Below are 26,636 nucleotides of genomic sequence, written 5' to 3'. Positions count from 1 at the left end.
CTAGCTGTGACCCTGGGCAAATCACTTAACCCCCATTGCCCGCAAAAAAATAAAAATAAAAAAAATAAGGAAAAGGCTAGATGGCTTCTTGTCAAGTATCTTATAGTGGGATCCCTTTGAGGATGGTAAAAGTAGGTCCTTTCCTACTTTCTAATTCTTTTCTTTCAGTCCTATGATGAAACATTAGTCTATGGTTAATATTTCAGTCCCAGAAAAATGACATGAATAAAAATATACTATGTCAACCATAGTTCATTTGAAATAAAAAATTGTGTAGTTTACATAAACAATTTCCAAAAAGCTATATTATTACTGCATGATGCCCTACAACCAATCCCTGATAATAGCACAAAGTAAAATATTCTATAATATTTTGAAAATCTCTAAAACATTAAATTATTAAACAAAAAAGTATATTGTCAATAAACAAAAATAATCATCATTTCCACATTAAGGGAAAAGAGGATAAAATAGCTAATAATTTGACCAATAATTAAAGAAGTCAAAAGCTACTCTCTTTATGGTATGACCTCAAAACTCTTGATTCATGGTATTCCCAGCTAACATATCACACAAGGTATCAAAAACACCACAAATAGCACCTTTTCCAGCTTATACTTACTGAATGTGTTGTATAGAAGATCTGGTCAGGAGGATTTTGTGAACAAGTCGAGGGTATTTGATATCAGAAATGTCAAGGAACAGTACATATCCGGGTAGTGGTCCCCCACAGCCACTGAAAACGAGGACGGGCAGCAAGCCATAGTGGCTTACCTAGCCAAAATAAATCCCAAATGTTTAGCTTCAGCATCAAAGACTCACTTCAGAACTCCCTTTAGGATGTGCAAAGACTGAATGAATGAAACAAATAAAATAGCATAGGTTCTAACATAAGTTACAAACGTATATAATATAGGATAGGGATTGGGAATTGGACCTATGAATTTATTGTATAATAAATTCTCAATAGGAGACTCCCTCTACCAATATACCTTCACCATCTTAAGTGAGTTTGTTAGAGCATTGAGAAGTTAAGTAACTTGCCCAAGGTCATACAGCCAGGATGTATATGAGGCAGGTTTGAACTCAGGTCTTTTGGGCTCTAAGACTAGCTGTCTTTACATTACAACACACTGCCTTTCATATGTAAAATAGGAAGATCACATAAAATCAGGTATATTAAAGCCCTTGGTAAATGTATAATATAAATATTAGCATTATTATTATTATTACCATTATTATTCTTGATAGGTGAAGCTAATTGAATCCCAAAGGATACATAGAAACATAATCTTTAAAAGAAACATAACCTTGGGGGGGCAGCTAGGTAGTGCAGTGGATAAAGCACCAGCCCTGGATTCAGGAGGACCTGAATTCAAATCCGGCCTCAAATACTTGACACTTACTAGCTGTGTGACCCTGGGCAAGTCAATTAACCCTCATTGCCCCACAAAAAAAAAGAAAAAAGAAAGAAACATACCCTTGACAAGAAAATGTATCCATGAATATATTAAAAGTTCAGAAGCTATAAATCATAATTATATGACTTACTTTTAACTATAAAATCATTATTAAGGTTAAAAGAATCATATGAATAATGTTGCAAAATTAAGTATTTAAAATCAATTATTCAATTTAAACTATTCAAAATTCTTGGTTATTGTGAGGGACTATGGCAGAAGGAGAGGATCAACAATCACAACTGAAGTATTACTTAACACTAATTTTCATCCTGCTAATAGCCCTAGCTCTCCACTTAATTCTTCTAGGGAATGTGCAGTATTACATATGTGACAGACAATATCACACCTAGTTTCTATGGACAATTTGATACCCCTTGCTCTCTTTAAATATTTGCAGATCCTTTTTTGCTTTCAAGCACTCAAGGCAGAGATGAAATGAGCAATAGTAACAATAGTAAATGCTATACCACAGTTAGTTTAGGATAAGGGTTACATGCTCTGTAAACTCATCTGTTTATTGCCCTTTGTAATTCCTTTTGTTTTATCTATTCCCCAGTTACATAATTTTTGTCTTTTGGGGGGAAAAAAAGCCCTACTCTTATCTCAATTGAGCTAAGAAAAATGAGACTTGTCTTCACCTAGGCCAAGGAAACTAAGGTGATCAGATTACCTCCATAGTAATTATATATAGTGGGGGAAAAACTAGGAAAGACATATGGGTTCAGTTGTGATTCCTTCCCACTTCCCACATGGATTAATTTCCTCCTAGATATGTTATAGACCAGGGCTTCTTAAACTTTTTCCACTCACGACCATTTTTGCCCAAGAAATTTTTATGTGACCCAGGGTGTATAGGTATATAATAGGTTTACATAACCTTTTTACTGTTGCCAAATTGTTTGTGATCCCCACATTTGATTATGCAATCCCATGGGGGGTTGCTAACCACAGTTTAAGAAGCTAGGTTTTTGAAGAAATTACAGGGTTTGACTGTAGATGGGACTGATTTTGAAAGTTTCAAGGACAATATATATTTACTTGGATCAGAGAAAGAGTTACCTAGTTGTTATAGACCACGGAAATTAACATCATAAACAGTTACCACCAGTAAAGAAAGTGACTTACTTGAGATTTGTAGAATCAATTTAATTACTTTTCAGTCATACCTTGTGATTATTATTGTCTTAAATAAGGAACTTTAGAGTTAATCTAGTCCAATCCCCTCAGTTTATATATGAGGAAACAGGATCAGAAACAGGAATGCATTTGATCAAGTTCATATAGCAGCAAAATCATTACTAGAACTAGGGCCTTCTGAGTCCCAGGCCCGTGGTTTTTCTACACCACCATATTGCTTGTGAAGAATTTAAGTTTATATCGACTGTAAGAGAGGAGGGAATCCTTCAGTGTTGCAAGGCCTATGAGCAGTCATAGGGTGTGTGGTGCTAGGAGCATGTGCCAAAAGAGGAAACTTGGCTGCAACAGAACTGACTCCCACATCTCTGACTTCCTTTCACTGGCCCAGTCCTCTGCTTTCTTCTCTTTTCTTCCTGCAGCTAACTTGTTTGTTTGTTTTATTATTATTTCTCAGTCGGGTTGGGTCAGAATCTTCATATCCCAGACTATAGTTCCCTCCCTTCAGTGATAGGAAGACTATATGCCTATCCCTTATACTGTTCCTTGCCTTCAGTGATAGGAAGACTGTATGCCTACTATTCCGTGGCTTGTAAGGAGAAGAAGGAAGGATATACAAGCCATGCTTTCTTCTCTCCCAGCCTCCATGAAGCAAAGTTCCTTCAAGGTCAATAAGCCCCAGAAATTTGAAGAACTCTGCCTAATGCCTATAAACTAGTGTGCCTGCATTCCCACTCTACCAAATCTCCATGATGATATCTCTGTAGGAAAGACAATCTAAGGTAGGCTATGCTATCATGACTTCAATAGTTCTCCAGTTGTTTTATATGTTTGTGTCTTATTTCCCCAAGTTATCAGGTAGGCAAGAGCCATATCTTCTACTTCTTTTAAATTTCCAATAGCACCTAGCAAAACTAGATACACAGACATTTATTTCGCACTTAATGAGTAAAATGAATGGGTGTTTAAAAATTATTTTCTCAGTCTTGTCAGACTCGTCTTTTCCAACATGAAATTGGAAAAAAAATTATTTTTTTTCAAATATCGTTTCAAAATTTTGTTTTCTGTGGCATTGGCAGCCTGTATCAAAGAGAGATGACAATATCAAGGTTGGGTTTTTTTGTACCTTTATTCTTAGATTTTATCAGGTATTATGCAAAGTGCTAAGGCAAGCTTAGGGAATACAAAGGTATGAAGCATCCAAGGTGGCACTGTGTTAATAAGAATTATAAGAAATTATAAGAAACATAAATGATGCTTTCATTCACTCTTCCATTGTTTTGCCATAATTTGATATTAAACTTAATGAAATTTCATCTTTGGAACACCAGTATCACATTGACAGCTGTTGTAGAATACAAATAATGCTTTACATCATAGTCAACTGGATAGTTTTATACACTAAAATTCTGAAATAGCAGGAGACAAATATACATAAATTAGTAAAGAAAGGCATTTCTAGGGAAGATTTGTTCATGTGAAAATGAAAAAGCAGGCTGCCATAGCATTTAACATGAGAAATACCTACTTCTTACATACATACCTCTGTCTTAAGGTGTAATCTACTGACAGGATATCCATCTTCTATCAACCAAATATAAAATTCTCCTAAAATGGTTACTGACTATAAGAGACATGCAATAAGAAAAAACTACAATTAGCAATATGGAAATTGTTTTCTATAGAAGAATGAACTTTTTTCCACAGTCTGTTAAGGTAAGTCAGCCTCTACTGGTTTAGCTTGAGATGTAACCATATGAAATGACAGTTCAGCCAGGGTGAAAATTTCAACATCACATTTGTAATTTAAAGATGCATCGAGTATTACCTTTACTAGGGGCTAACAATTAATTACTAAATAAAGACAATCTGTGTTATTTTTAATATGAAAATTGACTAATAAAATTGACTACAAGTAAATCTACCTGATATATTTGCATGGGTGTTTAGAAAATTCACCATAGTTGTCCCTGTATTTGTGCCCTTTCGTAGAATTAGTGCTTAAAACATGGAATTTCATAGGATTTGTGTTCCAGTACCCCTTCTGGATGGGCACAAAGAAAAGAGGCTAAGAAGTGACTATTTGGCTAATATGGTGAAAAGGAGGATAAATTATCACCTTGTTATTAAGACCTTGAATAGAATTTTATTATTTATTATTTAATATTTATTATTCTTAAGCATGGGCCAGATTTTTATACAGGAACTTGAAATTCCAAACTCTTTCTATTGTAGGATTTAGAGCTAGTAGGGACCTTAAAATTTATCTATTCCAACCCATCTTCCATCACCTCATTTACAGAGAAAAGAAAACTGAGGCAAAAAAAAAATGATTTGCTGAAGGTCATACAGGCAGCAAGTGGTTGAACATAGATTTAATTTCAGGTCAGTGCTTGTTCAGTTAATATAGTTCTTCCCAGGTTTTTCTGAAACTACCCCCCTCATCAATTCTTATAGCACAATAGCATTCCATCACAATCATATGCCACAACTTGTTCAACCATTCCCCAGTTAATGAGCATCTCCTCAATTTCCAATTATTTGATACCATAATAAGAGCTCCTATAAATATTTTTGTACATATAGGTCCTTTTCCTTTTTCTTTGACCTTTTTGGGGTATAGACTTAGTAGTGGTATTACTGGGTCAAAGGGTATACATCTTTCATAAATCTTTGGGCCTAGTTCCAAATTGTTCTCCAGAATGGTTGAACCAGTTTACCAGCAGTTTACTTAATGCACCTATTTACCCTCATCCATTCTAGTATATGTCATTTAGGATAGGTGTGAGGTGGTACCTCAGAGCTGTTTTAATTGGCATTTCTCTAATCAATAGTGATAAGGAGTATTTTCTCATGTGACCATAGATAGCTTTAATTTCTTCTTATGAAAGCCATTTATTTACATCCTTTTACCATATGTCAGTTGGAAAGTGGCTCTTATTTTTATAAATTTGACTCAATTTTGCATATATTTGAGGAGACCATTATTCAGAGAAATTTGCTGTAAAAATTTTGATGTTACTTCATTGTCTATAGTATCTATTATCAAAATGTAGTATCCCTGCTTATCTCTTTTAATTTGATTTACTTTTGCTTTGTCTGAGATCATGATTGTTACCACTGCCTTTTTTACTTCACCTGAAGCATATTAGATTCTGCTTCAGTCCTTTATTTTAACTGTGTGTGTCTCTCTGTTTTTCAGGTGCATGTCTTGTACACAACATATTGGTGAATTCTGATTTCTAATCTACTTGGCTGCCCATTTCTATTTTATGGGTATGCTTGTCATTCGCATTCATGATTATAATTAGTAACTGTATTTCCCTCCATTCCATTTTCTTCTGTTTCTTCTGTCTCTCTTTTTATCCTGACCTTTATCAAAAGTCTATTTATACCTAACTACTGCCTCCCTTATCCAATCTTCCTTTTATCATTCCTTCCCCCTTTCTCTTATGCCCTTCTCCTCCTAGTTCCTTTTGGGTAAGATAGATTTCTATACATAACTTGAGTATATATATATATATATATATATATATATATATATATATATATATATATATATTCTCACACACACACATACACAGTGTGTGTGTGTGTATTTTTTCTTCCCTTTTTGAACCAGTTCTGATGAGAGTGAGATTCAAGTATTGTCCTCAACTCCACCCCACATTTTCCCTTCCATTCTATATGCTCTTCCTTGTGTGCCTCTTTTATGTGAGAAAAATTTCCCCATTCTACCTTTCCCTTCTCCCTTCTCACAGTGCATTCCTCTTTCTCACCTTTTCTTTTTTGGGGAGATCATTCTAACATAATTGACTCATCCCCATTCCTATGTAAACTCCTTTTAACTGCTCTAATAGTGATAAAGTCCTTAGGAATTACATGAATTATCTTCACATATAGTAATGTAAGCAGTTTAACATTATTGAATCTTTTATGATTTTTCTTTCCTGTTTACCTTTTTAAACTTCTCTTGAATCTTCTGTTTGAATGTCAGATTTTCTATTCAGCTCTGATCTTTTCATCATGAATGCTTGAAAATTCTCTCATTTAATATGCACTTGAAAGATTATACTCTGTTTTTCTGGATAAATCATTCTTGGTTGTATAATGCTAGCTCTTTTGCCTTCTACAATATAATATTCCAAGCCTTCCACTCCTTTAACATGAGAGCCACTAAATCTTGTGTGAGCCTGACTGTGATCCATGATATTTAATTACTTCTTTCTTCAGGCTTGTGATATTTTCTCCTTGATCAGGGATTTGACTGTAATATTAGTGGGAATTTTCATTTTGGTATCACTTTCAGGAGTGATCAGTGAATTCTTTCCATTTCTATTTTATCCTTAGGATCCAAGATATCGAGGCAATTTTCCTTGACAATTTCTTGAAATATGATATTTAGGTTCTTTTTTTGATCGTGACTTTCTGGTAGTCCAAGAACTCTTGAAGTATCTCTCCTCTGTTTTCTAAGTGAATTGTTTTCCTGTGAGATATTTCACATTTCCTTCTATTTTTTATGAACTTTTGACTTTAAAAAATTGTTTCTTGGTGTCTCATGTGGAGTCATTAGCTTCCAGTTGCTTAATTCTAATTTTTAAGGAATTACTTTTTTTTTAAACAAAATTTTATTTTATTTTTTCCAGTTACATGTAAAGGTAGTTTTCAACATTCATTTTCATAAGATTTAGAGTTCCAAATTTTTCTCCCTCCCACCCTTTCCCTCCAACTCTACAAGACAGCAACCAATCTGATATAGGTTATATATGTACAATTCACATGTGCTCTTTTTTTTTTTTAAAAAGTCTGTGTTTAATCAATATCAGTTCTTTCTCTGGGAGTGAATAGTATGATTCACCATTAGTCCCTTGGGATTGTCTTCGATCATTGTATTGCTGAGAGTAGTTAAGTCATTCACAATTGCTCATAGAACAATACTACTGTCACTGTGCACAATTTCTTCCCAGTTCTGCTCACTTCACCATACATCAGTTCATATGAGCCTTTCTAGATTTTTCTGGAATCATCCTGCTTGTCATTCCTTGTAGCACAATGATATTCCATCACAATCATATACCACAGCTTCTTTAGTCATTCCCCAATGGATGGACATTCCTTTGATTTCCAATTCTTAGCCACCAAAAAGAGTTGCTATAAATATTTTTGTACAATTTTTCCCCCTTATCACTTTTTCACAATTACTGTTGTTAACTGTTTCCCTCCATCTTATTCCCTTCCCCATGATATTTAGTCTATTATCTATCTTCTGTAAAAGGGATTTTTTTTTTGGGGGGGGGCATTAAGCATTTGTTACAACATACCAGGTATGTCAGAAAGTTCAGAAAAGGTCTATCTAGCCTAGAGTTCCAGCCTGGTCGGGTTCTTCCTCAAGTCTACCATGAGCCTGCTTTAATCAGGAACTCCTCTCAAAGTGAGTATAGAAGCATTTTATAGGTCCAGAGCATGGGTGGTCCTTACACACTGCTTCAAGCTGATTGGGAGGCGTCATCCAAATCCATTGTTCACTGGACTTGAAGGTGGTCTCTAGTTGAGTTAAAGGTCTTTAGCTTCTGAGAACAATACCTTCTTTTTTTGTTGTCTTTTTTTTTCAGCAACAAATATTTATTTTATTTTCCAGTTACATGTAAGGGTAGTTTTCAACATTCATTTTCATAAGATTTAGAGTTCCAAATTTTTCTCCCTCCCTCCCTTCCCCCCCCCCAAGATTGCAACCAGGTTATATATGTACAATCCACAAGTGTTCTTTGTATCAGTTCTTTCTATAGGGGTGCATAGTAAGCTTCCTCATTGGGATTGTCTTGGATCATTGCACTGCTGAGAGTAGTTAAGTCATTCACAGTTGCTCATTGAACAATACTGCTGTCACTACACACAATGTCCTCCCAGCTCTGCTCACTTCACTATACATTGATGCTCTTCTCTACAATGGAACCATAACCCAGAACTGTGTATGGACAGTAGAGTAGCAAATCAGCACCAGCTATACCCAGTGCCAGCAATGGGTCCCCTGGAATCTCTTTCTTATAAGTTGTCCTACGCCTTTACCTTCTCTGAGCTAAGAGCTCCTGAAACTTCTACTGCTGCTATAGCCACTGTTGCTGCCTCTATGTGTGTGCATTCCATATGGGCTTCCACCCTTGTGTCACAGACTTCTCCTTCAGACATCCTAAGTTTACTTAAGCCAGAAAAAATATCCCATTTTTAACTCTTGTTGTCTCTGCCACTCCAAAGTTTTATTTGGTGCATTATTTTAAATGTGTTTGTAGGAGGATGTTGAGAGAGTTCATCTGGGTTGCTGCCTCTAACCTGCCATCCTGGCTTTGTACCCCCTACACCACAATTTCTTTATGAACTTGTTGGCAGAGCATTTGAATAATAACTTTCTTGAACTTATCACAACTTTCATATCAGAGCAAATGAAGGCAATAATCCATTTCCTAAAATATGTCCAGGGCAGCTAGGTGGCACAGTGGGTAGAGTACCTGGCCTAGAGTCAGGAAGATTCATGTTCATAAGTTCAAATCTGGACTCAGACGCTTACTAGTTGTACAACCCTGGGCAAATCACTTAACCCTATTTGCTTCAGTTCCTTATCTATAAAATGAGCTGGAGAAGAAATGGCAAACCATTCCAGGATCTCTGCCAAGAAAACCCCAAACGGGGTCACAGAAAGTCAGACACAGCTGAAAAATGACTTAACAAGAACAAAATACATCTGAGTTTATTTGTTTGAATAGAATGAAACAAATACATCAGAGGATGTTTTCTCACTTTTCATGTGCTATATATTTATGTGTGTGTGTGTGTGTGTGTGTATATATATATATATATATACACACACACACATTTATAAGTATACTTATATCTATACACACACACATATATAATAACTTCACTTTCTGTTTTTCTGAACCTGATATAAATGTCTAAAATTTGGGATTTGTTTGCTGAATTTTAAACTCTCACAAATAATGCATTTAAATAGCTCTTTGGGAAGCTAGTATAGGGCTGGTCTACAAGGAAAAAGCTACTAAGATCTGCTTTTTCCATGTTCAGGTGACTGAAATAACACTACAGTCTCCACATTTTAATGATACTGCTGCCTTTGGAGGCTGGTTGCTATAGATCTTGAAACTATTTAGATTTAGCTTGACCACCACAATCTGCAGTCTCTCATTCCTTTCTTCTTACTTGCACCCTTTTGCACAGTGATTTAAACACATTTACCAATGCAATGAAATTATATTAAAAACTTGCCTTTGAAGTGAAGATTAAAAAATTGGAAACTATATCCTAAAGATTGAATGGGTAAGAGTACAAATCACAAAAATAATAATTTCATAAAAGATAATGAAAACAATGAGACAACATGAAATGGAAATGAAGTAACAAATTACAAAGATAGAAATTGTACAGATCAATAAGACAGGAAATAGAGTACTTAAATTCCCCTATCTTAGACAAAGAAATTAAACCAGACATAAATTAATATGCAAAGAAATCCCATATGGGCTTATAGGCAAATTCTACAAAACATTTAAAAAATAACCAATTCCAATACTACATAAACTGTTTGAAAAAAATAGGAAAAGAAAGGGTCCTACAAAATTCCTTCTATTACATGAATATATTCTTGATACCTAACTCAGGATGAGCAAAAACCAAGAAAGAAAACTATAGACCAATTTACCTAATAAAGACAGATGCAAAATTTTTAAATAAAATATTAGGACAAAGACTCCAGCAACATACCACAAAGATAATATACTATTATCAGACCGTTTTTATACCAGGAATGTAGGACTGATTCACTATTAGAAAACGTAATTAACATGAACATAATTAAACATATTAACAAAATTATGTGACTTTGTCAGTAGATGCCCAGAAAGCTTTTGGCCAGATACAACATCCGTTTTTGTTTTTAAAACAGCAACAACACTAGAAAGCTTAAGAATAAGCAGAACTTTTCTTGATATGATGAGAAGTATCAATCTAAAACCAAGAGCCAGCATTATCTGCAATGGAGATAAACTAGAAGGCTTTCCAGTATGATCAAGGGTAAAGAAAGAATGTCCAAGGATATCACCATTGCTATTCAATATAATGCTAGAAACTCTAAGGCAATAAAACAAGAAAAGGAAATTGAGGGAATAAGCATAACAAAGAAGAAACAAAATTATAACTTTTTACATATGATGGTTTACTTAGAGGGCCCTAGAGAGTCAGCCAAAAAACCTCATTAAAATAATGTCATCAGCAAAGTTTCAGGATCTAAAATAAACATGCAAATCATCATTTCTGTATATTATCAATAAAATTTAGCAGGAAGAGATAGAGAAATTATATTTTTAAAACAACTGCAGATAACAAAAAAATGCTTGGGAGTCTACCTGTCAACACACACATAAGAACTATATGAACACAATTACAAAACAGTAATACATCTTTAAATACAAAATACAAATAAAGATAGAAATAATTGAAGAAATATTAATCGATCATAAGTAGGCTAAGCCAATATAATAAAATTACTACTAACTAAATTAATTTACTTATTCCATTCCATACTAATCATATTATCAAAGGATTACTTTATAGAGCTAGAAAAATAATGACAAAATCATCTAGGGGAACAAAATGTCAAGAATATTGAAGGGAATTACTCTGTATGTGTGTAGGGGTGGTGAAAATGGAAAGAAAGGGGGCTTTGCAGTACCAAATATTAAACTATACTACAAAGCTGTAATCATTAAACAATTTAATACTGTGTAATAAATAGAGAGGTTGATAAGTGGAACAGATTACATACACAATATACAGAAACAAGCACAGTAATTTGGGGCTTGATAAATCCAAAGATCCCAGGTATTGGATCAAGAACTCACCACGTGACAAAAACTTTTGGGAAAACTGGAAAATAGTTTGGCAAAGGCTAGATATAAACCAACATGTCACAACACTTTTGAAGACAAACTCCATATAGGCACATTATTTGAACATAAGGGGCAACATCATAAGTAAATTAGAGACACATGGAAATAATTACTCATCACATTTATGGATAGTGGTAGAGCTAAAGACCAAAGAAGAGATAGAGAGACTAATAAGAGGTAAAGTAAAAAATTTTGATTACATACAATTAAAAAATTTGTATACAAGCAAAATCAATTAAGTTCAAATTAGAAGAGGAAATGGCGGGGAGGGTATTGGGGAATCTTTGTAGCAAATTTCTCTGATGGTCCTATGAACAGGTGGTCCTTGGTCTTATGAAGATCTCAGTTCTAAGATGTATTGAGAACTGACTCAAATTTATAAGAATACAAATCATTCCTCAATTGATAAATGGTCAAGGGACAAGCCAGTTTTGAGGGAAGAAGAAGAAAATCCAAGCTATCCACAACCACGTGGAAAAATGCTCTAAATCACTAGTAATTAGATAGTGAATATAATAATAATATAATAAGTCACCAATAATTAGATGATAAAATACAAATTAAAACAACTCTGAGGTATTACCTCACACCCATTAGATTGGCAAAGATTACAAAAAAGAAAAATGACAAATCTTGGAAGCACTGTGGGAAAATAAGCATGTTAATGTACTGTTCACAGAAATGTGAACTGGTCTGGCCATTCTGAAAGCACTTTGAAATTATGCTCAAAAAGCTGTTAAGCTATGCATGCCCCTAAACCCAAAGACACTACTACTAACTTTATATCCCAAAGAGACCAAAGAAAGAGGAAAAGGATCCATATGTATGAAAATGTTTATAGCATCTTTTTATATTGCATCAAAGAACTGAAAAACGAATAGGGGTCTATTGATTGGGTAAAGGATAAAGAAGGGGATGGCTTTGGGGGCAGCTAGGTGGTGCAGTGGATAAAGCATCGGCCCTGGATTCAGGAGGACCTGAGTTCAAATCAGGCCTCAGACACTTGATACTTGCTAGCTGTGTGACCCTGGGCAAGTCACTTAACCCTCATTGCCCCACAAAAAATAAAATAAAATAAAGAAAGGGAAGGAAAGGGATGGTTTCAAAGAAACCTGGGAAGGCATGTATAAATTGTTGCAAAGTGAAGTAAGCAGAACCAGCAGAACAATTTATACAATAACAATATTTTAAAGGTAATCAACTTTGAAAAACTTGGGAACTCTGATCAACACAATAAACAACCACAATTCCAGAGGATTCAGATGAAACGTGCTACCCATTTCTAGATAGAGAGATGATGGACTCTGAGGACTATGGGTTTTTTTTTCTTTTCTTTCTTGGACACAGTCAGTGCAGAAATTTGTTTTGCTTGACTCTGTATATTTCTATCATTGTGTAACAGATTTTGTTTTTCTCTCTTTCTTAATGGGATGGCAGAAAGACAGTGAAGTAGAAATAAGAGGGAGAGAAAAAATTTGTACCTGAAAATGAAATGAAGTCAATGCCTTTTACTAGTACTGGGACATATTTAAGTTGTATATAGTTAGGTATTCACAGTTCAGAAATTTCAATGCTAATACATCTCTAAATAGAGCAGAGAACATTTCTCACCATGCAGTATTGGTTTCCAAGTGTGACAAAGTCAATTGCCTGTACATTGCCACCAGATGCATCCAAAATGGTTTCAATTTTTGCTGTTTCTTCAAAAGTATAGGCAAAAACAGATCCCTGTCAAACACAATTTTAAAATAATTTGAAAACAATGTTTGTTACAAGTTCTTGAAAAAATATAATTTCTTGTTTTTTTTTTAACCTTGAAATAAACTTTTGGAGAAAATAGTGGTGTCTACTCCTTTAGCCACCATCCTACTTCAGGCCTTCATAACTTCTCACCTAGATTATTACAGTAGTTTTCCTAGTTGGTCTCTTTGCCTCAAGTCTCTCCCTTTCCAATAGATCCTCTACACAGCAGCCAAATTGATATTCTGATAGTAGAGCTCTAAAGCTTGGCTGTAGATCATTCCAACAAAAATTGATTGATGAAACAAGATTCTTTTTTTTTAATAGAATTTTATTTTCCAAAATATATGTAAAAACTCATTTCAACATCAATTTTTTCAACTTCTCTTCCTCCTTCCAATCCCACCCACACACACAAGAACTCAAGCAGTTCAAAATAAGTTATACATGAGTAGTCATGGAAAAAATTCCCATATTAGCTAGTTGTGAGAGAAAACAGTCAAAAAACCCCAAAACTTCCAATTAAGGAATTGTCAAAGAGGAAAAGAAAAAAAATTTTTTTTAAATGTGTTTCCATCTGTTTTCAGATACTATCACTTCTTTCTCTGCAGATGGGCTGAAATCTTCATAAGTCCTTCAGGGTTATATTGGATCATTGCCTTGCTGAAAATAACCACATGCTTCCCAGCAGATCATTCCCCACTATTGCTGTTATTTTGTATACAGTACATTTCACTCTGCTTCAGTTCATGTAGGTCTTTCCAGGTTTTTCTGATAGTATCCTGTTCATCATAGCATGTATATAGTACCTTAAGCTTGACAGAGAATTTTCTTCATAAAATCCCAGCAAAGTAGGTACCATACATTTTGCCTATCTATTTCCCTCCATCCCGCTCCCTTCCCATGATATTTACTCTACCTTCTTTTTACCTATTCCTCCTCAAAAGTGTTTTACTTCTGACTATCCTCTCCCCCGTTCTGCACTCCCTTTTTTTACCCTTCCTTCCTTATCCTTCTCCCCTCCTACTTTCCTGCAGGGTTAAATAGATTACTCCTCCCAATTGGGTATGAATGCTATTCCCTCCATAAGCCCACTCCGATGAGATCAAGGTCCCTGAGCTAATTCTGTGTTCTAAATTTTTCTTCCTCCCTCCCTCCTCAACCCTCCCTATGAGATCAAGCAATTCAATAAGTCATACTTGTGCAGTAATGCAGAACATCTTGACTTTCAAATACAAGACCCAGGAGAAACATAAACAGGTAACCAGGAAAAAGACTTCATGAGGAATATTAAAAGATCAAACTGTTTACATTCCTACATGGGAAGATAATACTTCAAACTCATAAGAACTATCTCAGTAAAGAATTCACAGAAGACACAGGACTGAACTGAATATGAAGGGATAATATCCATAAAGCATTTCTGTTTTGTTCTTTGTGGGGAAGACAGGGTGGGGTGTCTTATGTCTGGGGCTAGATTTGGGCTTGGGGTCTCCTGAGTCCAGTGGCGGTACTTTGTCCACTGTGCCACCTAACTAACCCATGATGACATCATTAAAATAGGGTTTAGGTGTAGGAGGAATAGACTGGGGGAGGGGGAAGGGGAAAGATGATCTGGGGAGAGGTAGTTCACATAAAGGAAACAAGAAAAAAGCTTATGGAGGGGAGGATAAGAGGGGGGAGGAGTTGGGGAGTGAGTGAACTGTAATATCATCAGAATTGGCTCAAAGAAGGACTAACATACATACTCAAGTAGGTATAGTAATATATTTTTGCCCTGAGGGAGGGAAGGGAGATAGGGGGTGGGGAGAAGGGAAGGACAGAAGGGCAGATTGGGGGAGAGAGCTGTAAAAAGATGAAACAAGATTCTTGAAGAGAAGAGATCAAGGGCAAAATGGAGAGGTTATCCTTGGCAAGGAGGGAAGGTCACCTAATCACCTCAGACTAGAGCACAGAGACAAAAGATGGATGAAGACAAAAAGAAGTGTGGCATTCAGATGGATAACCTCAGTTTTCTCCAAAGTGTAGAAGGGCAATCTAGCTGCTGGGAGTAAAAAAAGGATAAAGATGGACCTGGGGATTTGAAGAGAGAGGAGGGTTGGAGTAGCCATGGGGAATATATAAGGGAGCCCCTCAATGATGAATGAAAGGATAATTGTGAAGCAGGACAGACTCAGTGGAGGTTAGAAAACATAATTGTTCCCATCCACTTGGTTTTGTGACTTCCTCTGGATGCACTCAGCAGCTTGAAAAACGAAGGCAAATGTTGAGGGTGACCCAAGGTTTTGATTAGTAAAGCAAAAGCAGTGGAAGATAAAGAAAACAGGGGTGGAATCCAGTGCATTGCTGAAGCAAGTAACTATGGAATCAAATTTGTGTATGAAAGTGACCCAAGAACAATAACATGACATTGGTAAAGTATAATGAGAGAGGCAGTGTGATGTCAGTCAATGAACATTTAAGTGCCAGCTGTGTGATATGCACTGCATTAAGCCCTGGAGATATAAAAAAAAAACAAAAAACTCTAGGAGCTTACAACCTAATTAAGAAGGATTCCACACAAAAGAAAGCTAAAAAGGGGAAGGGAGAAGAAAGAGGTCACTGGCTCTCCATCCTCCATTCATATGATGTGATGCAGAGAGTGCTGACTTTGGAGCCAATAATACCTGGGTTCAAATCGTTTCACTGACATCTATCTACTAGCTATGTGACCCTGGGTAAATGGCCTAACTTCTCAGTTCTTGAGACAAGCCCCTAGGACTAATCTACTAAATCATAGATGGCTTATTATCTACCTTAGTGGAGGGATTGCCTAACCTGGGAATTCTCTACATGGACAAATTAATAGATCCATCACATATTTGCATATGATTATAAGTACCTTAATAAAATAACATGTTCCATGATATATGATATTAGCATTTAATGACAGGAATTCATCATCTTACTTACGTTTTCTGTTTGAAGTAGTAATTTTTTATAATCAGGAGAAAAAACAATATTCTCCACAGGGGCTTGTAAATTGATGTGATCCTTTATGGTGTAGTTACTTTCCTTGATAGTAATAGAATGCAAAATGCCAGCCTAGATGTAAAAAATAAGAAAATAAGTGCATGCTAGCATAATAGACTTTCTCTATTAACTGAGTCAAACCAAGGGCTTGGCTGTGATCGCAATCCTAACTCACAAAATGAACTAGATAACCTCTAAGGTCCTTTCTACCTCTAAAGTCCATGTGAGAATTACTAAGGTTCCATGTCGAACACCCTGAGGACATTAATGATGACAGATATGCAATTTATGTTGTTTTGGCCAAAATCCTTATTGATGATTTCTCCAGGACTACATTTAAAATGTGATCATCTGGGAATTCTTTTCTGTATTTCCCTTTCCTCACCTTGATTCCCAAAGTATTGGATTTTTTAAAATTAACACTCTTAAAAGACAAATGACAGGGGGCAGCTAGATGGCGCAGTGGTTAAAGCGCTGGCCCTGGATTCAGGAGGACCTGAGTTCAAATCCAGCCTCAGACACTTAACACTTACTAGCTGTGTGACCCTGGGCAAGTCACTTAACCCCCATTGCCCCACCAAAAAAAAAAAAAAAAAAGACAAATGACAGAGGTAGAAAATATAGAAAAAAGCTTACCTTTCCAGAAACAAACAGTCCTCCTTTATGAACTGCCATGCTGTTGATTCCCTTAATTTTATTTTTATAATAGATGTCTTCATTTTTACAAAAACAAAACAAAGTAATGTCATAGAAATGTTAAAGTGGAATAAATCGACTTTATATTAATGCTATAGCATTTTTCATTTTCTCTAACAACTTTGATCCAGGGTTATAAAATACATGAACCAGATGTTAAATCCTTTAATTTCTAAAGCACTTTCTGAATATGCAAAAATAGTGCTATTTTCCAAATACTCCTATTAAAATTTGTTTTAAAACTCTTGACTAGCTTATGATAGTTGGAAAATCGTTTAACCTTTCAGAGCTTCAATTTCCTCAGCTACAAAATGGTGTTAACAATACTTGCATGAACTATGAGTAGAGTTACTGATTCTTGTGAGGAAAGTACTTTGTCATGTGAAGCAAGTTATTATTATTTTATTTTGGCCACCAATGAAGATCAACTTTTCTTTTTTTTGTCTTTTTCTTTTTTTTTTTTTTTTTTTTTGCTGAGGCAATTGGGGTTAAGTGACTTGCCTAGGGTCACACAGCTAGTAATTGTTAAGTGTCTGAGGCTGAATTTGAACTCAGGTCCTCCTGAATCCAGGGCCAGTGCTCTATCCACTGTGCCACCTAGCTGCCCCCTATCTTTTTTTTAATGTAACAAAAATGACAGAACTATAGCTTCTTTAAAGTGAAGGACAGAAACTCAAGAGGCCTTTGAGGTAGAACTAAATGGAAATCATTCAACATGCACAGTTTTTAGTCACTAACTCTGTCAGTCATTCAGTTAGCAGGTCAACAATCACTATAAAGAAGATTCAAAAGACTTGGACTAAGTGAACCTTCTCTGTATTCCAAGCATTTAGAGACAGAAAAACTGGAATTGGCATATGAAGCAACTGAAGAGCACATTTTCAGAACTACACAAAAACAAATCAAGAAATTCTGATTCAATTACATTGACCAATAGTTAAAATGGTTGAGAGGATTGGGGCAAATAGGTAGGTGATGCATTATAGGATGTCTTTTGGGGAAAAACAACAGACCACCAGCAGCATTGGGATTCTGATGGCTTTGGAGAAGATTGGTCAAGGAAGAAATAGTATCTTGGGCCAGCCACAAAGGCATTTTTCTGCTTTACCCTCAGGAAACTCATGGTGCTTGCCAGGGAGGGCTTCAGTATCCTACACACCACAACCCAGCCTATATGTGTACAAGATGGCTTATTCGTGGAGACCTGTGATATCAGTGGTATAGGGAAATTGAAGTTGAAGAAACTCCTTCAACCAATGTGAATCCTCAACCTGTGGTATTGAGAGTTGCCTAGAGCCTTGAAAGGTAGTGACTTTCTCAGTGTAATACAGCCAATATATGTCAGAGAATGAACTTGAACCCAAGGTAGCTCTGACATCCTGGCTATCTTAGTCCACTATTCCATGCTGCCTATTAGGAAATAATTCCCCAAATTATTCCCCAAAAATTATGCAGTCCTTTAAGCTTTGCAAAGCTCTTTACATCCATTATTTGATTATCTCAATAATCTTGTGAGGTAAATACTCTATTATCATTATTCTCATTTTACAGATGAGGAAACTTAGAGAGGTTAAATTGTTTGTCCATGGTCACACAGCCATTATAAGAGGTGTTGTAATACAATGTCAAGCTCAAATAGAAAGAGGGTCATTAAACATACTGAAGGATGTGTACAGGCTGAATATTGACTTAGGAAACTATTATTAGCATTATCTATGTCTTATTTATTTTGTTAGATATTTCCCAATTACATTTTAATCTGGTTCAAGTTGCATTGGGGAATGTTATGGGCTTCATGTTTTGTGCTTCTGGCATAATATTGCATTGGGTTAGATGGCTGATGAATTCCCTTTCAACTCTCAAAATTCTGTGATTCTGTGACTGTGAAATGCTTTGGTTAAGGTAGATGCTTTTATCATGATGAATACCTTCATTCAAATAAATAGCACTTCAGTTGGCTTAGTTATCTTCAAAGTGATATAAAATTATCATTGAGGGTTGTGAGCTTAACAAATTTACATAGTATAAACTAAGTATACAAATCCTGAAGGGAAACTAATCCGGAGGAATTCTTTCATGAAATAAATCATGGAAGACTTCCTTTCCCAGAAGATATGAGCCCTGAGTTATGTTTTCAAGGAAGTTATACGACTTTCTTCAGTAACTTAGCCCAGTATTTAACTGTCCTTATTGGTAGCATTTCCCTAGATTATCAAGAAGCCACAGAGCTAAGAGGAATACAAATTTCTGAAAAAGTTGTTAATGGAGCAGGACCTTTCCTTTAGAGAAGAATATCTTGAGCCATCCAAAGATGGTTCCACAGTGCAGAAAAGACACTTCTCTTAAAGGGGGCTCACCAGACAGTTCACATTAAAAGTCATTCTAAGTGTAAATTTGTCCTATACTATTAATTTACTTCATTTTTTAAAATGCATACCTCCTTTTTTTAAGTTCTTTTCAGAGGTCATCATGGAGTGAGGTATCAAAACTTCCTCATATACTTTATGGGAAAAAATGAAAAATGTTCAATTATAATGCAAAGTACAGTACTTAATACTAAATAAAAGAACTCTTTCTCCCATTGCTAATCAGCACCCACTTATCATCTTAAAGTTGTTTGAAATACTGAGAGGGGAAATCAGTTTCCCAAGGTCAAACAACCAGTATGTGTCAGAGGAACGACTTGAACATGGATCTTCCTGACCAGGAAACCAGCTCTGCCCTCTATGCCAAGCTTCCTCTTTTCTTGCACAGAAGAAGTACTTAATAAATGCTTATTGAGTAGAATTCTGTTGTCTACTTAAGCAACTACAACACTTAAGCAAGAGAGGATCATTTGAATCAGAAGGACACAGAAGCATTTACTATGTTCAGCATGGATCAATGTTAACATATTGCAGCCCTTAGAATATATAGAGAAAATAGGTTTGCCATAATAATACCTACCTAAAAAGATGGAGAAACAGAGAGAGGATTTCATGAAACTGAAATTCCAAAGGCTGTTTGTTGATTCTTAAGTCATATGCCCCCCAAATGAAATATGATGAAGTGTATTTTCTGTGAGTTCCCATACTGAAGCATAAACACCCAAGGATGATCTGCTCTCCTCAAACAAGCTGGGTAAACTGATCTACCAAGGGTCACTAGTGTCTCCCTCCACACCTGTCACCAGCCAAAGAAATCTCACTGCAGTCTAGGGAGCAAGGCTCTGCCCAAAGTCAATGAGGGAATTATCTGTGAGGCGAATAAGCAAGTATAAGTGCCTAGTGGGAGGCAGGTGGTCAGTAGAGAAGAGATTGATAGTTAAAATATGTTCTGGAGTGGACTGCCCTGGGAAGACACTCAGGAACAACTCTATCAAGAAATAAGGAGATGTAGAATTTTTGAAAAAAATCACCTAAACTGAGTACAAAGATTAGGCATAAATTTGGAACTATGCCCAAGGGGCTATAAAACTGTATATGCCCTTTGACCCAGCAATACCACTATTAGGTCTTTATCCCAAAGAGATCATAAAAAAGGGAAGAGGACCCACATGTACAAAACCATTTATAGCTGCTCTTTTTGTGGTGTCAAAGAATTGTAAATTGAGGGGATGCCCATCAATTGAGGAATGGCTAAACAATTTGTGGTATATGAATGTAATGAAATACTATTGTGCTGTAAGAAATGATGAGCAGGCAGATTTCAGAGAAACCTGGAAGGACTTACATGAACTGATGCTGAGTGAGATGAGCAGAACCAGGAGAACACTGGGATAAGTCTTCACATGCTTGGGGTAGATACTGCCCCTTCCCAACTCACTCATGGATTTGAGGCCTGTCAGTTACCCTCAACTTGGTTTTAACCCATATGCCCAAGAAGGTTTACCAGGGCATGGTCATGGTGCATACCACAGCTTCTTGGAGCCACAGGTGAGAGTTGGGTGACAGGGGGACATAAAGGTGGATGAACAGTCATGAAATGAGTTTGGCAAATCCTCACATCAGAGGTGCTAGTCTTCCCTGAATATACAATACATGCAAGAGTAACTGCAATGAAATATTCCATCTGATTCTGGAGCAATCAGGTTATAGGCAGGTCCCAAAGTGTTCTCATTTCCTACTAGTCCCTAAAATAGTAATGATGGGCCTGATGCCTCCAAAAGTCCAGAACCATCTTCATATGTCAATTTCTTTCTTCGAATCAAAATCACTGGAGAAGGACATAGGTATGTCAGATGTAGGTCAGGTTGCCTGTTCAACTGGAAGAGGTAGCTATGGAAAGGGGATGAATCCATTGGAAAATTAGCTGCTTCAGCTAGTAGACTCAGAATCAGACTGACCAATTTCCAGCAAAGAAAGTAATTTAGTTCAGTGAAAGAAAAGTTTATATAATACCTTCCAGTGGTTGATTAGAGATCTTCTCTGACTTCTATAGATTCCCTGGAAAAGTGCTAGTTATCAGTCCCCTCATTTATATGTAGACCTGAACATCTGGAGGATGGGTTGTAGGTTGATCTGGTAAGACTCAAACCATCTTAGGTAATCTGCTACCACTGAGAGGAGCAGGTACTGGGAAGAATTGGGCTGAAATCTAGACTTCTCATAAAATGTGGTATTGAGGAATAGAGAACTGGAGTCAGTTGTTGCAAAATCAGGTGTGGGTAATAAATCTAGTCAATTGGTCTTATGATGGGTGAAATAACATCTTAGGTAGTACCCTGGGATAGATTCTGTGAGTTTACTTAGCCTAAATTAATCTCTGCCAGAGATGGCTTTGGTTTGTTGGAAACAGTGTCTATTTGTTCCAGAGGTACATGGCTAGGAGCTGCCCCCACTCCTATGTATGTACACATGTACACATGTACACACACACACACACACACACACACACACACTTTAAAAAAAGAAAACAGTTGAACACTTTTCAGAAGCTCTCTAAGTCAGCTCAGAAAACTAGTCAGTGTTCAATGATTCAGGCTACAGATACTCCCCATCTATGTTGTCAATTTTTACTATTTGTACAAAATGCACTTGAACCCATTGGTACCCCCACCCTGTGTAATACAGCTAGGTCTATTTATATAATTTAACATATATGAATATATCAATGGACTCAACGGGTATGGTTAAACCCCAACCAGTTCATATTGCAATCTATCCATGCCTTTTAATCTCATGTAAATTATTATCTATGACTTTCCATCACTCTTCCATTGAGAATCTACTTAAATCACTGGTAAAATTTGTCCGGTTTCTTTTGTATTTTTTTTTTCAGCAACAAACATTTATTTTCCAGTTACATGTAAGGGTAGTTTTCAACATTCATTTTCATAAGATTTAGAGTTCCAAATTTTCTCCCTCCCTCCCTTTCCGGTGCCGCCCCCCCCTCCACAAGATTGCAACCAGGTTATATATGTACAATCCACAAGTGTTCTTTTTATCAGTTCTTTCTATAGGGGTGCATAGTAAGCTTCCTCATTAGTTCTTGGGATTGTCTTGGATCATTGCACTGGCTGAGAGTAGTTAAGTCATTCACAGTTGCTCATGAACCATACTGCTGTCACTACACACAATGTCCTCCCAGGCTCTGCTCACTTCACTATACATTGATGTTCATTAGTCTTTCAGGTTTTTCTGGGATCATCCTGTTTGTCATTTCCTGTAGCACAAGACCATTCCACTACAATCATATAGCACAACTTTTTCCATCATTCCTCAATTGATGGACATTCCCTTGATTCTCAATTCTTAGCTCCTCCACCAAGAGTTGCCATAGTTGTTTGTACAATTTTTCCTCCTTTTCTCTTTTTCATGATTACTATTAACTGTTTCCCTTCCATCTATTCCCTTCCCCATGAATTTATTCCTTATGCCATCTTCTTTCATCCTATCACTCTTCAAAAAGGATTTGCTTCTGTCTGTCCCTCCCCACCTCTGCCCTTTCTTCTTTTGCCCCTCTCTTCTTTATCCCCTTCCCCTCCCACTTTCCTGCAGGGTTAGAGAGATTACTCCACCCATTTGAGTGTGTAGCATTATTCCCTCCTTGAGCCAATTCTAATGAGATTGAGGTCTTTGAGCCAATTCTCATAAGTGTTAGGCTCATTTACTGCCCAGATTAAATAGATTACTCACCCAGTTGGGTGTGTCCTGTTAGTCCCCTCCTTGAGGCAGCTCTGATGAGTTAAGGTCTTTGAGCCTTTTCTGATGAGTTGTAAAATTCATTTACTGCCCTGCTCCTCTCCCATCTCTCCCCCACATCCATAAGCCTTTTCCTGTTTCTTTCATGTAGGATTTCACCTCTGCCCTTTCCCCTCCCCCCAGTGAATTCCTTCACCCCTCAATTTACCCTAAGATGTCATCACCTAGCTAAGTGACAGAGTGGACAAAGCATACCCTGGACCGAGGGGGATCCCAGCCAAAACCCGGCCTCAGACACAACACAGTCACCCACTGTATGACTCCAGGTATGTCCCCAAGCTCCAATTTTTTATGGTTCTCTAGGGTCTTGTATTTGAAAGTCAAATTTGCCTTTAGTTCAGGTCTTTTCATCACAAATACCTGAAAGTCTTCTTTTTCATTAAAGTCCCATTTTTTCCGCTGAAAGATTATGCTGAGTTTTGCTGGGTAGGTGATTCTTGGTTGTAATCCTATTTCCTTTGCCCTTTGGAATATCATATTCCATGCCCTCTGGTCCTTTAATATAGAAGCTGCTGGATCTTGTGCTATCTTGACTGGGGCTCACAGTACTTGAATTCTTCTTTTTGGCAGCTTGCAATATTTCTCCTTGACCTGAGAGCCTGGCCTGTTCCCTGGTCCTTAGATGACACCAGACCAACTTGCTAATCAACCAGCTTTGTGTGTTGTTGTTGTTAGCTCTGATGATCCTGTGCCCCTTCCCCACCTGGGCCACTGCTACTCGAGCCTACCTCCTGGTTCTCAGCAGGGGTGTAAAATCCAAGTTCTGCCTTAGCACCAGCATAGACCCCTGTAGTCTTCCCCCTGCCCAGGGCTCAGCCCTCTCACCAGACTGTGAGCTTAGTTCCAGATGACACTGGTGCTTCAGCTGATTCAGAGGCTCTGGGGGTCTGCTTTTCTGGTGAGGCCTTCCTGGGACTGGATCTGTGTCAGGGTGACTGTGGGGTTGGGCTCAACTCCTGTATTAGCACAGCAGCTTCCTTCTTCTGACCTTCCAAGCTGTTCTTGGTTAGAAGATGATTTCAGCACATTCTTCTGTGAGTTTTGCTGCTCTGGGCATTTTCCTATGGCATTATTTGGATGTTTTGGGGGGTGATCTGTCATGAGTTCAACAGCTCACTGCCTTTCCTCCACCATCTTGGCTCCGCCCTGGAAGTCTCTTCTTTTATATTTCATGGAATCTAGAATAACACTTAAACTTTCTGTCTGTTATCCTTTATTCTTACTACATAATCAGCCCATTTCCAGGTACATTTTAGCTCCTTCAACATGTCTTTTGAGCCATTTGTTATTCACAATTCATGGTTAGTCAGTCAAGAAGCATTTATTAAGCATCTAATATGTGCCAGGACCTGTGGTGAGGGCTAAGGATACAAAGAAAGGCACAAGAAAGTCCCTGTTCCTAAGGAGTTCATAGTCTAATGGAGGAGATTCCATAAAAACAGCTATATACAAAATACCAAGATGCTTCATCATACTTATATCTATAAGTACCTTACCTTTGCCCTTTGAGTCATGAATCTCTTAATTGACAAATCTCATAAACTTTTTTTCAGCCCTAGCATAAGGACTTTATGATCTCAGTGTAGCCTTGACACTGTCAACTACTCCCCTCTTCTTAGATACTGCCTCTTCACTTGGCTTTCATGACATTGTTCATTCCTGCTTTTCTTTCTATCTGCATGCCTGCTCTTTCTCAGATTCCTCTGCTGACTCACAATCCATTTCCTGTTCCCTACATGAAGGTGTCTCACGAGGTTCTATCCTGGGCTAAAAAATAGAAACTCTGCATCCATGATCCAGATCTTCCCTATCTTTCCAGACATATTATTATCCTTTACATACTCTCTATTTCAACCATACTGGCTTTCTAATTCACTGAACTTAGCATTATAGCTCCTGTCCAGACATCTCCCTACCAGAAATAAATTCTTTGCCTCCCCCTCCTAGAACCTTCAATTCAATTGTCATGTCCTGGGAGAGTCTTCATTCCCACCCCTAGTGGTTGGGCTCCCTCCTTCCTTGAATAACCTCGTTTGTCCTTATTTGTGTAGATGTTCACCCCACAGTGGAAAGCAAGGTCCATGAAAGAATTTCCATTACTGTCTTTGTCTCTCCTATTCCTTGCTTTTCATATACAATAAATAAATGTTTATTGATGAACAGGCATTTCTGTTTCAAAAGGTTTATACCACAAGTCATCTTAGGTTGTCATGATTCTAGTCTTTGTCCTCCTATAAATCCTCTATTCATTATGCTGAAGGCCTTCCTAGGGATATCCATCTGTGCAAGACTTCAGCCATTCATCTGTTCCTCTAGCTTCCAGTGTGACCAGTTCAGGTTCTTTTTACACTACTTATTGCACACAAGTCATCATTGGTAATTTCCTGCAGCATACTTATACCCACTATGGTTTTCTACACTACCTTTTGGACCACTCACAATATTCTTCAGAGTATGGTATTCCAGGAAATCGCCATATCCACATAACATCATTAAGGAATATTTGTGTAACAGAAAGAACTGCTCATTAATTGAGTCCCATCACACATTTGATGAAATTATAGGTGGTTGGGCTTCAAGTGGTCTATTTGCATATGAATGGGCCAGGAAAATCTGATGAAGACTGATAGAGACAGTATATTTTCCATTTGGTATGGATTTTTTTAGTGCCTTTTTTCCATCTAATCTTTTATGAAGTGAACAGGAGAGAGACTTAGAGTGCGTATTGTAAACGGGAAGGGATAAGACCTCTGTATGATCCCTGGTTTAAAAAAAAGTGGAGAAAAAAGAACCAATAGTGGAGGAAGAATTCATCTCGAGTTCTCTCTTCACCTTTTCCCTTGTTCCTCTTGGAGAACCTAACAGGGGGGCAGGGCACACGCATGGAAACAGGGAGGGGGACTTCTCTGTCCTCCCCTTTCCCCATCAGCAGTAGGCAATTTTCAGCAGAAACATATGGCCATTGGAGTCTGAGAGAGGAATTTAAAGACAAGATTTAACATGAGACAGTGTGGTGGTATTGACATTGTTAATGTTTTAGTGGAAGAATATGACACAAGTGTACATGGAACAAAAATCTGATCTTTAAAGTCTACAAGTCAAGTCAACAAGCATTTATTAAAAACACTTAATTTATGTCAAGCAACGTACTAAACTTTGAGGATATTAAGAACTTATTTTCAAATGTGTATATCTGAAAAAGTTTAGCAAAGCTGTTTCTTACCTGGTGATGGTGATAGGATAGTGACAAGCAGACTTTCTCCATTAATCAATAGAATATGACCCTCTTCACAGCAAACATAAATTTCATTTGTTGTGTTCCAACAGTGTGCAATAGGATGAAGCAAGGGACGAAAATGACCTTTAGGCTTCAATAAAACATTAAAAATCCTTTTTGTAAAGGCTACCAAATATATAATAATCTTACAAACATAGTTGCTCCTAGAATTTTT

At 36.9% G+C, this 26,636-nt stretch overlaps 1 protein-coding gene across 1 annotated transcript in view; it reads right to left on the bottom strand.

Annotated features, from left to right (window-relative positions):
* LOC122743174 (cilia- and flagella-associated protein 43-like) overlaps window positions 1-26,636 on the bottom strand; it is a 123,637-nt gene that overhangs the window by 67,545 nt on the left and 29,456 nt on the right. The window contains 7 exon segments of the mRNA XM_043987939.1: window positions 623-726; window positions 729-769; window positions 4,137-4,221; window positions 13,166-13,282; window positions 16,247-16,378; window positions 16,943-17,019; window positions 26,408-26,552. Of these exon segments, the coding sequence (XP_043843874.1) occupies window positions 623-726; window positions 729-769; window positions 4,137-4,221; window positions 13,166-13,282; window positions 16,247-16,378; window positions 16,943-17,019; window positions 26,408-26,552 (701 nt within the window).

This window comes from Dromiciops gliroides, chromosome 2, assembly GCF_019393635.1.
Source record: "Dromiciops gliroides isolate mDroGli1 chromosome 2, mDroGli1.pri, whole genome shotgun sequence".
NCBI classification, from domain to species: Eukaryota; Metazoa; Chordata; class Mammalia; order Microbiotheria; family Microbiotheriidae; genus Dromiciops; species Dromiciops gliroides.
This window is presented reverse-complemented; position numbering and strand designations above follow the sequence as displayed.